Source organism: Rhinopithecus bieti, unplaced genomic scaffold (genome assembly GCF_001698545.2).
Source record: "Rhinopithecus bieti isolate Rb0 unplaced genomic scaffold, ASM169854v2 scaffold_11401, whole genome shotgun sequence".
NCBI lineage: Eukaryota > Metazoa > Chordata > Mammalia > Primates > Cercopithecidae > Rhinopithecus > Rhinopithecus bieti.
In genome coordinates, this window is record NW_016807151.1 from 1,378,814 (window position 1) to 1,392,814 (window position 14,001).

The 14,001-nt window shown below is 39.0% G+C and overlaps 1 protein-coding gene across 6 annotated transcripts in view; it reads right to left on the reverse strand.

The window, feature by feature from the left end:
- IFT56 (intraflagellar transport 56) overlaps positions 1 to 14,001 on the reverse strand; it is a 69,422-nt gene that overhangs the window by 40,955 nt on the left and 14,466 nt on the right. For all 6 annotated transcript variants that reach the window (XM_017880376.1, XM_017880375.1, XM_017880374.1 and 3 more), the window contains exons 6-7: positions 12,815 to 12,960; positions 11,407 to 11,578 (exon numbers count right to left, since the gene is read on the reverse strand). In XM_017880376.1, coding sequence (XP_017735865.1) covers positions 11,407 to 11,578; positions 12,815 to 12,960 — 318 coding nt within the window. The remainder of the gene's footprint in view (positions 1 to 11,406; positions 11,579 to 12,814; positions 12,961 to 14,001) is intronic.

A 14,001-nucleotide genomic window follows, 5' to 3' on the forward strand; every position in this document is an offset into this window, starting at 1 on the left:
AAAAAAAAAAAAAAAAAAAAAAAAAAAAGGCAAGAAGGAGGCTTTTATATGAAACAGCTAACCACTACCACAAGAAATACAGGCAGATGTACAGACCTGAGACTCCAGTGGCTAGGATGGCAAGAAAAGCTGGTAACTTCTACGTACCTGTAGAACCTAAATTGGCATTTCTCATCAGAATCAGAGGTATCAATGGTGTCGGCCCAATGGTCTGAAGCCTTCCCTTTGCCAAATCTTCAGTGGCACCTTCTTTAAACTCAAGAAGGCTTTAGTTAACATGATAAGGACCGTAAGAGCATATATTACATGGAAGTATCCAAACCTGAGGTCAGTAAATGAACTGATCTACAAGCATGGTTATGGTAAAATCAGTAAGAAGCAAATTGCCTTCACAAACAACACTTTGATTGCTTGATCTCTCAGTAAATATGGCATCATCTGCATGCAAGATCAGATTCATAAGATCTATACTGTTGGAAAACACTTCAAAGAAACAAACAACTTCCTGTGGCCCTTCAAATGATCTCCATGAGGTGAAATGATGAGAAATACCACCCACTTGGTAGAAGGTGGAGATGCTGGCAACAGGGAAGACCAGATAAACAGGCATATCAGAAGGATGAACTAAGGTAACCACTGTGATTATTTTTGTAATTGGTCAGTTAATAAACAGTGACTGGTTTCAAATTGAAAAAAAATCTATTGTAGTTCTATACATCACTACAAAAAGTCAAAAAATGAAATTTTAAAATAAGATGCCACTTACGATAACATACAAAATACCAAGTTCCTAGAAGCAAATCTAACAAAACATGTAAAAAGACCAATACAAAGGCCAAGCACGGTGGCTTATGCCTATAATCTCAGTGCTTTGGGAAGCCAAGGCAAGCGGATCACTTGAGCCCAGGAGTTAAAGACCAACCTTAGCAATGTAGTGAGACCTGTCTCTAGAAAAATTTTTAAAAATTAGTTGAGCACAGCTGCACACACCTGTAGTCCCAGCTACTTGGGAGGCTGAGGCACAAAGATCAAATCAAACCTGGAAGGCAGAGGTTATTGTAAGCCATGATCCAGCCACTGCACTCCATCTAGCCTGGGTGACACAGCCAGAGCTTGTCTCAAGGACAAAAGAAAAAAAGAAAAAAAAAGACCAATACAAATAAAAAGAAAAGCACAAAACCTGACTGAAAGAAATTAAAGATCTGGCCGGGCGCAGTGGCTCACACCTGTAATCCCAGCACTTTTGGAGGCCCAGGCGGGTGGATCACCTGTGGTCAGGAATTCAAGACCAGCCTGGCCAACATGATAAAGCCCCATCTCTACTAAAAATACAAAAGATTAGCCGGGTGTGGCGGTGGACGTCTGTAATCCCAGCTACTTGGGAGGCTGAAGCAGGAGAATCGCCTGAATCCAGGAGGTGGAGGTTGTAGTCAGCCAACATCATGCCACAGCACTCCAGCCTAGGCAATAAGAGCAAAAGTTCGTCTCAAAAAAAAAAAAGAAATTAAAGATCTAAATAAATGGAGAAAGATACCATATTCATGGATTTAAAGACTTAATATAAAACTTTTTTTTTTTTTTTTTTTTTTTTTTTTTTTTTTTTGAGACGGAGTCTCGCTCTGTCGCCCGGGCTGGAGTGCAGTGGCCGGATCTCAGCTCACTGCAAGCTCCGCCTCCCGGGTTTACGCCATTCTCCTGCCTCAGCCTCCCGAGTAGCTGGGACTACAGGCACCCGCCACCTCACCCGGCTAGTTTTTTGTATTTTTTAGTAGAGACGGGGTTTCACCATGTTAGCCAGGATGGTCTCGATCTTCTGACCTCGTGATCCGCCCGTCTCGGCCTCCCAAAGCGCTGGGATTACAGGCTTGAGCCACCGCGCCCGGCCTAATATAAAACTATTAATTATCTCCCAACTCATCCATGGATTCAAAGCAACACAATTAAAATCCTGACAGGTTTGTTTCTGTGTTTGGATTTGGCAGACTTGTTTTAGAATTTATACTGAAAGATAAAGAGCCAAGAATAACCAAGACACCCTTGAAGACTAACACCATGGCAAAACTTGCTAGACCCACTACCTTTGAAACTTTTTTTTTTTTTTTTTGAGACAGAGTATCACTCTGTCACCCGGCTGTAGTGCAGTGGCTCGATCTCGGCTCACTGCAACTTCTGCCGCCCTGGTTCAAGTGATTCTCCTGCCTCAGCCTCCCGAGCAGCTGGGATTACAGGCCCCTGCCACCACGCCCAGCTAAATTTTTTTGTAGTTTTAGTAGAGAAGCGGTTTCACCTTGTTAGCCACACTGTTCTCAAACTCCTGACCTCGTGATCCGCCCACCTCAGCCTCCCAAAGTGCTGGGATTACAGGCTTGAGCCACCGTGCCTGGCCTACATGTGAAACTTGATTACAAATCTGTAGTGATTAAGGCCGTATGGTAATGAGAGCAAGGATACACAAATGGATCAACATAATACAGAGTTCAAAAGCAGACATATCTAAACACTGGAATTATTTTCCAAAGGTGGCAGAATAGTAGGAAAAGACTGATCTTTTCAATAAATGGTCTGAAACAATGAGTTATTCTTATGAAAAAAAATAAAATTTGACCTCTGCCTCACAGTCTACACAAAAATCAATTCCATGTAGAATATGGACTTACGTATAAAAGAAAATTAGGAAATAAACAACATACCCTAAATAACAAATGGGCCAAACAAACCAAAAATAAAATTAGAAAATACTTTGAGATAAATGAAAGATACAATATAACAAAACTTACGGGATGCAGTTAAAGCAGTGCTTACAGGAAATTTTACAGTTGTAAATGCCTATATTTAAAAAAGAAAATAAGAAAGACCACAAATTAATAACCTAATTGTAAAAAAAAGAGAAAACTAAACATAAAGCAAACAGAGGAAGGGAAAAATAAAGATTAGAGCAGAAATTAATTAAAAGACAAGAGAATGGAGAAAATCAATGAAACCAAAACCTGGTTCCTTGAAAAGATTAAGAAAACTTTTAGCTAGATTGACCAAGAAAAAAACAACAAACTCAATTTACTAGAATCAGAAATGAAAGAAGGAACAATACTACTGACCTTAGAGAAATAAAAAGGATTACAGAAGAATACTGTGAACAAGTATAGGCCAATATATTAGATAATTGAAGTGAAAGGGATAAATTCCTAGAAAGACATAAACTATCAGAACTGACTCAAGAAGAAATACTATTAATAGACATACAACATGGATCGATGTGCACAGACTGACTTAATGTCATTAAGATAGCATTAAGCCCCAAACTGATCTTTAGAGTCAATGCAATCCCTAAAGAAAGAAATTAGATTAATAATTTAAAAACTGCACTGAAATAAAAAGCCCAGGCCCAGATGGCTTCACTGCTTAATTATACCACTTAAAGAAGAGTTAATACCAATTCTTCACAAACTCTTCCAAAACACAGAAGACGGAACTTTTCCCCTTATACTATGTGGCTAGTATTACCCCAATACCAAAACCAAAAAAAAAAAAAAAAAATTACAAGAGAAGAAAATGACCAATATCTTTTTTGAATATGGACACAAAATCCTCCAAAAGTTCTTAGCAAATGGAATCCTGTAATACATTAAAAGATTATTCACGATGACCAAATGAGATTTATTCCAGGAATACAAGGGCAGTTTAACATTCAAAATCAATTAATATAATATACCATATCAATAGAATAAAACCAAAACTAAATGATCATCTCAATAGCTACAGAAAAGCAGTTCCATTTAACATCCTTTCATGATAAAACATGTGGAAGTTCCCCACTTGAGAAAGAACATTTACAAAAAACCCACAACTAACATCATACTTAACAGTGAAATACTGGATGATTTCCACCTATGATCAGGAACAAGACAAGGATATCTGCTTTCAGCACTTCTATTCAACACTGTACTGAAGGTTCTTGTCAGGCCTCTGAGCCCAAGCCAAGCCATCACATCCCCTGTGACTTGCACGTTCGCCCAGATGGCCTGAAGTAACCGAAGAATCACAAAAGAAGTGAAAATGCCCTGCCCCGCCTTAACCGATGACATTCCACCACAAAAGAAGTGAAAATGGCCGGTCCTTGCCTTAAGTGATGACATTACCTAGTAAAAGTCCTTTTCTGGGCTCATCCTGGCTCAAAAGCTCCCCACTGAGCACCTTGTGACCCCACTCCTGCCCGCCAGAGAACAACCCCCCTTTGACTGTAATTTTCCTTTACCTACCCAAATCTTATAAAATGGCCCTACCCTTATCTCCCTTCGCTGACTCTTTTCGGACTCAGCCCGCCTGCACCCAGGTGATTAAAAAGCTTTATTGCTCACACAAAGCCTGTTTGGTGGTCTCTTCGCATGGACGCGCATGACAGTTCTAGCCAGGGCAATTAGACAAGAAAAAGAAAGAAGAGGCATCCAGACTGGAAAGGTAGTAGTAAAACTATCCTGATTCACAAATTAATCTTATATATGGAAAATCCTCCCGAAAATCTGCAAGAAAGCTAATAAATGAGTTCAGCAAGGTTTCAGGATACACTCAATACAAAATCAGTAGTATTTCTATTCTCTTGCAATGAACAATTCAAAATGAAATTAAGGAAACAAGTTAATTTACAATAGCATCAAAATAATAAAATAGTAATAAATATAACAAAAGAAATGGAAAACTTGCCCCATAAAACCACCAAATATTGTTGAAAGAAATTTAAAAACACCTAAATAAATGGAAAAATATTCCATGTGAATGGATTTAAAGACTTAACGTTATTAAGAGAGCATTAATCCCCAAACTGATCTTTAATGCAATCCCTATCAGAATCCAATCTAGGTTCTCTGTTGGAATTGATAAGCTGATTATAAAATTCATATTGAATTGCAAGAGATCAGAGTAACCAAAACAAGCTTGGAAAACAAGCAACAAATTAGGAGGCCTCATACTTCCTGATTTCAAAATTTGTTACAAGTAAGGTAGTGTAGTATTAATGTAAGGATAGACATATAGACCAATGGAAGAAAACTGAGTTCCGAAGAAATGAATCTATTTGTCTATGGTAAACTGATTTTCAACAAAGGTGCCAAGACCATTCAAAGGATGAAAGAATAGTCTCTTCAACAAATGGTGCCGAAATAATTGGATATTCACATGCAAAAGAATCAAGTTGGACTTTTACCTCATGACATTTACAAATGTTAATTCAAAATGGATCAGAGACCTAAAAGCTAAGATTATAAAACTCTTAGTGGAAAAACCAGGGGAAAATCTTCATGGCCCGGGACTCAGCAATGGAATCTTAGATATAACAACAAAAGCACAAGAAACAAAAGGCAAAAAAAAAAAAAAAAGAGGTAACTTTGACTTCATCAAAATTAAAAACTTTTGTGCTTCAAAAAAAACACTATTAAGAAAATGAGCTGGGCGCGGTGGCTCACGCCTGTAATCCCAGCACTTTGGGAGACCGAGGCAGACGGATCACGAGGTCAGGAGATCGAGACCATCCTGGCTAACACGGTGAAACCTCGTCTCTACTAAAAATACAAAAAAAATTAGCCAGGCATGGTGGCAGGCGCCTGTAGTTCTAGGTACTCAGGAGGCTGAGGCAGGAGAATGGCGTGAACCCAGGAGGCAGAGCTTGCAGTGAGCCAAGATGGTGCCACTGCACTCCAGCCTGGGCAACAGTGCGAGACTCCGTCTCAAAAAAAAAAAAAAAAGAAAAGAAAATGAAGAGAAAATCTTCTACAGGATAGGAGAAAATATTTGCAATTCATGTATCTGATAAGGGACTGTACCTAGAATATATAAAGAACACGTGAAACTCAATAACAAAAAGACAAATAACTGATTTCAAAAATGGGCAAAGAATAAACATTTCTACAAAAAAGATATGCAAATGGCCAACAGGCACATGAAACAATGCTCAACATCATTAGTCATCAGGGAAATGCAAATAGAAACCACAAGATTCCACTTCACACCACTAGAATGGATGGCTAGAGTCAAAAAGTCAGCTGATAACAACTGTTGGCAAGAACGCAAAGAAATCAAAATGCTTATAAACTGCTGGTGGGAATGTAAAATGGTGCGGTTACTTTAGAACACTCTGGCAGCTCCCCAGACAATTAAATATAGAGTTACTATATGACCCAGCAATTCCACTCCTAGGTATAAACCCGAGAGGACTGAAAACATACAAACAAAAACTTACACAAAAAGTATAATGTTTATAGAAGCAGCATTCATAATAGGCAAAAGGTGGAAACAATACAAGTGTCTATCAACTGATGAATGGAAAAAACTAAAAAAGGTAGATTCATAAAATGAAATATTATTTGGTCATAAAAATGAATAAAATACTAATACATGCTACAACATGATGAACCTTGTAAACATTATGCTAAGTAAAAGGTGCCGATCATAAAGACCAAATATTATATGATTCCAAATATATATGAAATATCCACAGCAGGCAAGTATATAAAGACAAAGTACATTAGTGGTTGCTTAGGGCTGGGGGATGGGGCAACAGGGGTTGATAGTTGAAGGGTATGACTTTTTCTTTTTTGAGATGGAGTATCGGTCACCCAGGTTGGAGTACAGTGGCACAATCTCAGCTTACCGCAACCTCTGTCTCCCAGATTCAAGTGATTCTCGTGCCTGAGTAGCTGGCATTACAGGTGCATGCCACCATGCCCAGATAATTTTTGTAATTTTTAGTAGAGACAGGGCTTCACCATGTTGGCTAGGTTGGTCTCGAACTCCTGACCTTGTGATCCACCTGCCTCTGACTCCCGAAATGCCGGGATTACAGGTGTGAGCCACTGTGCCCAGCCATTTCTTTTATTTTTTTGGAGACGGAGTCTTGCTCTGTTGCCCAGGCTGGAGTGCAGTGGCGCAATCTCGGCTCATTGCAACCTCCGCCTCCCAGGTTTAAGCAATTCTCCTGCCTCAGCCTCCCAAGTAGCTGGGACTACAGGCACACGTGGCCACGCCCAGCTAAGCTAATTTTTTGTATTTTAGTAGAGTCGGGGTTTCGTTGTGTTGCCTAGGCTGGTCTTGAACTCCTGAGCTCAGGCAATCTGCCCGCCTTGGCCTCCCAAAGTGCTAGGATTACAGGCATGAGCCATCGTGCGTAGCCAACATTTCTTTTCGAGATAATGACATGTCCTAAGATTGACTATGGTGATGGTTGCACTTAAGCTGTGACTATACTAAAAAACCAATTGTACACTTTAAAAGGGTGAATTGTATGATATGTTAATTATATCTCAATAAAGCCATATATAAATAAAACTATAAATTGAAGATGTAGGTCATCATATCTACGTTAGAATGAAAGTGACATTTCCAAAAACATGACACCAATGTTAGAAACCATGTAAGAAATATTTCACGTGAAACACATCCTTTATGTTCTGTTCTATTTAAAATACGTATTAGGGTTTTGTCTTTCCTAATTTACTAATCTTTGTCTTTTAACTGGAGAACTTAATCCTTTAAAATATATTGTAATTACAGAAAATTTGTGCTTACAAAGTAAAATAGGCTATTAGAAGATAATATCAGAATTGATTGGGCACAGTTGCTCATGCCTATAATTCCAGAGCTTCGAGTGCCCAAGGTGGAAGGATTAGTTGAGGCCAGAAGTTTGAGACCAGCCTGGGCAACATAACAAGACCCCATCTCTACAGAAAATTTTTAAATTGGCCAGACATGGTGGTGCATGTCTGTAGTCCCAGCTACTCGGGAGGCTGAGGCAAAAGGATCATTTGAGCCCAGGAGTTTGAGGCTGCAATGAGCTATGATTGTGCTAATGCACAGCCTTGGTGACACAGTGAGACACTGTCTCTAAATAAATAAGTAGATACAGTTTTTAAAAAGATGGCATCAGAAAATATAATCTTGAGCTTTCTTTTTTCTTTTCTTTTCTTTTTTTTTTTGAGATGGAGTCTTGCTCTTGTTGCCCAGGCTGGAGTGCAGTGGTGCAATCTTGGCTTACTGCAACCTCTGCCTCCTGGGTTCAAGCAATTCTCCTGCCTCAGCCTCCCAAGTAGCTGGGATTACAGGCATGTGCCACTATGCCCAGCTAATTTTGTATTTTTAGTAGAGATGGGGTTGCATCATGTTGGTCAGGCTGGTCTCAAATTCCTGACCTCAGGTGATCCACCCACCTTGGCCTCCCCAGGTGCTGGGATTACTGGTGTGAGCCACTGTGCCTGACCAGAAATGGTATCTTAAACAAGATACAGAAAGCACTAAACATAAAGAAAAAGATCAGTGTGACTATGTTTCAGTCTATAAAATCTTTAATAATTACAAATATTTACTGAGAGTTTACTATGTATATCAAGTTAAGGACTTTACATACCTCATACCATTTAATCTTCACAAGAACCTACTATGAGTCAATACCATTATTTTCCCTGTTTCACAGATGATGCTTAAGGAGGTTAAGTATTTCACCTGAAGTCACATAGCAACTATGCCAGGGTTGAAATTTGGGTCTATCTGATTCCAAGTCCAAACTCATAATCACTACCCTAGAGGCCATGCCAGTTTTGGGGGAAAAGTTCTTCAACTCTTCAGTCTCTAAAACCAGCAGCTTTCTCCTCTTTTATTTTTTTAAACCAGTATCTTACATTCAATGTTTCCATTTTTTCATCATCTACTTGCCATCCCTTCTGCCATACCCTTTATGAGAATTTCCAATCTGGATTGTTACTCACTCACTCCTGATCTCCTTGCAACCTAGTTTCAAGCTCCAGTAATAATGATATCCTAATCAGATAAGGAAATGTAGGAAACTCTAATTAAAACAGCCTTTTCTCAGTCTTCATTTCTACTGACCTTTTGTACCTCCTCCTTCTTTAAATGTGATTCTCCTTAATTTGTCAGTCATACTTTTAATTTCTCATTCAACAAATAAGTAGTTGGCATCAACTTTGTGCAAGCATTGTGCCCAGTCCTGGGAAACAAATGTCAAAAGACACAGTCTCAACCATCAATGAGCTTGTTTAGATTGAAGGTAAGTAGGCAACTAACAAATAATAAGCAGAATGGAGACATTTTGTGTGTGTGTGTTGCAGTATATTTTAGTGGTTAAGTCTATGTTGGAGTCAGACAAAAGTTTGAGATCTGAATTTGCCACTTGTTACGTTAGTCACATAAGCATGAACAAGTTACTCAAAGTACTTTAAGAATTAAGTCAATCATTATAAATTATTTCCTGTTTACTTTAGAAAAGCAGGATGCTATTGGTATTTGTGAGAGACTAAACAATGTAATATAGACCCCGTTATACAAGTTAGAAGAATGCCTGAATTTAAATAGTTTATTAAAATTATAATAATTAAACATAAACTATTTTATTGCTACCAAAAAAAGTTCTTCAAGTACATTTAACATAGCCTTCTACTGCTGGACTACATTATAAAATCAATATATAAACTACATTGACACAATGTCAAAGGAAAAAGCTTGCCTTTTGGGGTTAGAAGTACACTCTGATGTCCTAACTTGGATAATTCTAGGTGTATCCTATAGATAGGATATTGAGTAACCATACTAGACTATGGAAAAGAGATATACAGACAAACTGTAAACATTTAACAAATTGGACCATACACCAAAATTGGTAAATTTCCCCAAGACTGACTCTTGCTCTGTTGCCCAGGCTGCAGTGCAGTGGCGCAATCTCGGCTCATTGCAACCTCCTCCTCCCAGATTCAAGAGATTCTCTAGAAAGGCAAGAATGTATTTCATTTATTTGTTCTTACTAATGGGTGCAAACTCTAAAGATACCAGATTGCAAATCCAGTCTACTACTAAACTGCTAATGCTGGAAACAAGCCAATTAGGCAGACTTGGGGGAATCTTTAGTTGAAATGACCATTATCCCAAGAATGTATTTTATTTAATATATATGTATATACTATGTGCTCAAGTGTATACTAAGCAATTCAATTTGGAGGGCAAGGGTAGGATTTTTAAAGTTTGACACATGCAGAAATTTTACATTTAAATTTTGGTGTCTTCTGACATCAACTAAAGTAATAACCATGTTAAATTATCTATTTATATCCATATATTTATATATAGATATAGTGCAAAACATATTATCTATTCTATATCTATGTATCTACCTATATCGATATATTGTATATGTATATATGTGTATATGCTAAATAAAATTATGTTATTAAAATGTTAGTAAAGTTACATGTTATTTAAAACATGTTAAATGAAATAAGAGGAGGTAACAACCTATGGCCTCCTGCGTTTTCTCGGTTTCCTATAAAATGAGAACTACAATAGCCTCTTGTCAGGGAAATTAAATAATAGATTTAAAGTGTTCTGCATGGTACCTACAAGTTAGCCAATTTCTAAGTATTTATAAAATGTCCACCATTTTTGCCTCTTGGGCTAACCTTAAAAAAGAAGTTGACATGTACCAAGCAGAGAAAGAAGGAAATCATTCCAGGAGGGAGAATGCTGCACAAGAAGCTATGGTGGTAAGAGAATATGGCCTGTGGAACAAATTCAGTGGTTGAACTGAAGATAACAAGACTGACTAAAAGCAGGAACACTATTTAAAGGGCCAAAATAAGAGGTGAGAAACTCCTGGATTAGAATAGTAGCCAAGGAGAAGAAGGGATAGATAAAAGAGCTATCTAGGATGTATAGCTGATAGGAACTAAGGGATGATTACATGGAGATGAAGAAGAGAGCAACAGATATGCCAGGTTTCTAATGTGGTTTACTGGATGTATGTTGGTGACATTCAATTGCAGAGCCACACACATATTTTAGAGGAAGAAGCTGAAGCATTTGTTTTTTGCTTTTTTTTTTTGAGACAGAGTCTCACTCTGTCGCCTAGGCTGGAGTGCAGTAGCTCAATCTCGGCTCACTGCAACCTCTGCCCACCCCCCACCCCCCGAGTAGCTGGGATTACAGGCATGCGCCACCACACCTGGCTAATTTTTTGTATTTTTAGTAGAGATGGGGCCATGTTGGCTAGGCTGGTCTCAAACTCCTGGCCTCAAGTGATCTGCCTGCCTCGGCCTCCCAAAGTGCTGGGATTACAGGCATGAGGCACAGTGCCTGGCCAGAAGCATTTGGTTTTAAACATAAACATTTAGTTTTAAATGTAAGGCATCTCAGTAAAATCATCTACAATTTAATGGACATAACACACAGAATTCAGAAGTCAACATTCTTTTTAGAATATCTAATAAACATATAATTATGTTCTTATAGAATCACACTGGCAATGACAAAGGGATATTAATCAAGACTTACAGATAGTAGAGTTTCATGAATAACTTGGAAAGTATAAAGTAATTCAAATTGGAATGAAGTACATTAAAAACACACTTCCATCAATACCTCAGCTGCTCTGCCGTTGTAAAGGCGAAAATGATTACAGGCTTTAAGATTGAGTGCGATGGTACTATCAGGAATTTGCTGAAGGTAAACAGCCAAAACTTCTTGAGACACATCATAGTAATCCAACTTGTAGTAGCAGAGGGCCACATAAACATTGAGGGCAAGGTATTCCCTATGAGATGAAATAATTAGGGTTAACCATTTAAGTCTACTTCACAGAAATGTCAAATTACAAAGCTCAAACGGACAAGGCAAAGAGGACAGTTCATGAATCTGCCTTAGGAAGAAAGAGGGTAAGATATAATCAGTATAATTATTTTCTTTTTGCATTGCAACATTTGGGTGTTTTGATATAAGTAGAGTGAAGGATGACAACTAGAGAAGAAAGGGAAAGTTCATGCTGTTCATACTGAAAAACTAATATATGTGATAATTGAACATAAACACAAGTACACGCCACAGAGAAGACCAACAGACAAGACACGTAGGCTTGATGGCTGGAAATGGAAGCAAGTATGAGGTAATGCAAAAGAGGATGGAAGGAAGCGGGAGGAGATATTTTTGGGAAGGGAGAGAGAGGCCAAGTGTTTAGTGATAAAGTTGGAATGTAAATTCTTAAGAATGGTTTGCGGCCGGGTGCGGTGGCTCAAGCCTGTAATCCCAGCACTTTGGGAGGCCGAGACGGGCGGATCACGAGGTCAGGAGATCGAGACCATCCTGGCTAACACGGTGAAACCCCGTCTCTACTAAAAATACAAAAAACTAGCCGGGCGAGGTGGCGGGCGCCTGCAGTCCCTGCTACTCCGAAGGCTGAGGCAGGAGTATGGCCTCAACCCGGGAGGCGGAGCTTGCAGTGAGCTGAGATCCGGCCACTGCACTCCAGCCCGGGCGACAGAGCAAGACTCCGTCTCAAAAAAAAAAAAAAAAAAAAAGAATGGTTTGTATCTAATTTTGTCAGCAAGTTACCTACAATGTAACTATAACACTACATTTGATACATCTAGACCATACATTTCAACAGGGGTAATATCAATATCACCCCCAAAGGGGAAAAATTGGTTCTTATGGGAGGATGAAAAAATCATATTCATTTAATATGTAAAGCACAGTTATACATATAGTACATACATGGATATATATATATATATATATACATATATATATAAGTATATTAAAATTTCATGGGAGGGCAATTGGGGGAAGAGTCTTTTAGAAGGGTGATAATGCAAAAAAAGGTAGAGAAAGCCTGATTTAGACAATATCTAATTCTTAATCTTACCAAATTATCAACTAAACAGATTTGAACGCATGGTGGTACTAGATCGAGAGGACAGTAGATTCTCAAACTAGTTACAGAAGAAACTAAAAAAATGAAAAAAATGTAGAGTAGGCATAAAAGGACACAGACCTGTTATCTAGCAGTATTCGCTTATATATATCAATAGCTTCTTGGTAGTGAGATCGCATATAGTGGATTGAGGCCAAACTGAGTTGATCTTCTGTGACATCCTGAAGATTCTGATGAAAGCTCATCAATTTTTTCTCATCATTAAACTAAAATTGTGACAGTGGAAAAGACATGTAAAGATTCACATTAGTGTTGCTAGAGAAATCAATACCTATGTGATAGAGATTTTAACTCTTCCTTCTGTAGCCATTGTGTCTCTCTCTTCTTCCTATTTCCCTTAGGTTCCTTGTCTTCTATTTCATTTCCTCTGCAAAGAAAGAATGCAAGGCCGGGCGCGGTGGCTCAAGCCTGTAATCCCAGCACTTTGGGAGGCCGAGACGGGTGGATCACAAGGTCAGGAGATCGAGACCATCCTGGCTAACACGGTGAAACCCCGTCTCTACTAAAATACAAAAAACTAGCCGGGCGAGGTGGCAGGCACCTGTAGTCCCAGCTGCTCGGGAGGCTGAGCCAGGAGAATGGCGTGAACCCGGGAGGCAGAGATTGCAGTGAGCTGAGATGCGGCCACTGCACTCCAGCCTGGGCGACAGAGCGAGACTCCATCTCAAAAAAAAGAAAGAATGCAAATAGCCTCGGGAGGCATAGCTTGACAACCACAGTGGAAAGTCCTTAGGTTATAGTTAGTATTATTTGACCCCTCCCCTTATCTTTTCTTTATATTTTCTCCCTTTCCTTTTATTTTCTGTCTAGTCTCTTTACTAACACCTGGTAACATTTTTAATCTGTTCTTTTTTTTGAGATGGAGTCTTGCCCTGTCCCCCAGGCTGGAGTGCAATGGCACAATCTCGGCTCACTGAAACCTCTGCCTCCTGGGTTCAAGCAATTCTCCAGCCTCAGCCTCCCAAGTCACTGGGATTACAGATGCATGCCACCACACACCGGGCTAAGTTTTTGTATCTTTAATAGAGATGGGGTTTCACCATGTTGGCCAGGCTAGTCTTGAACTCTTGACCTTGTGATCGGCCCGCCTTGGCCTCCCAAAGTGCTGGGATTACAGGCGTGAGCCACTGTGCCTAGCCAATCTGTTCTTTCATATCTCATTCTGCTTGGTAGACAATAGGGAATCAAAATGTACTTCTCATCATGTAACTTAGTGAATTCAATTTTTAATTTCCTGCTCAACATTT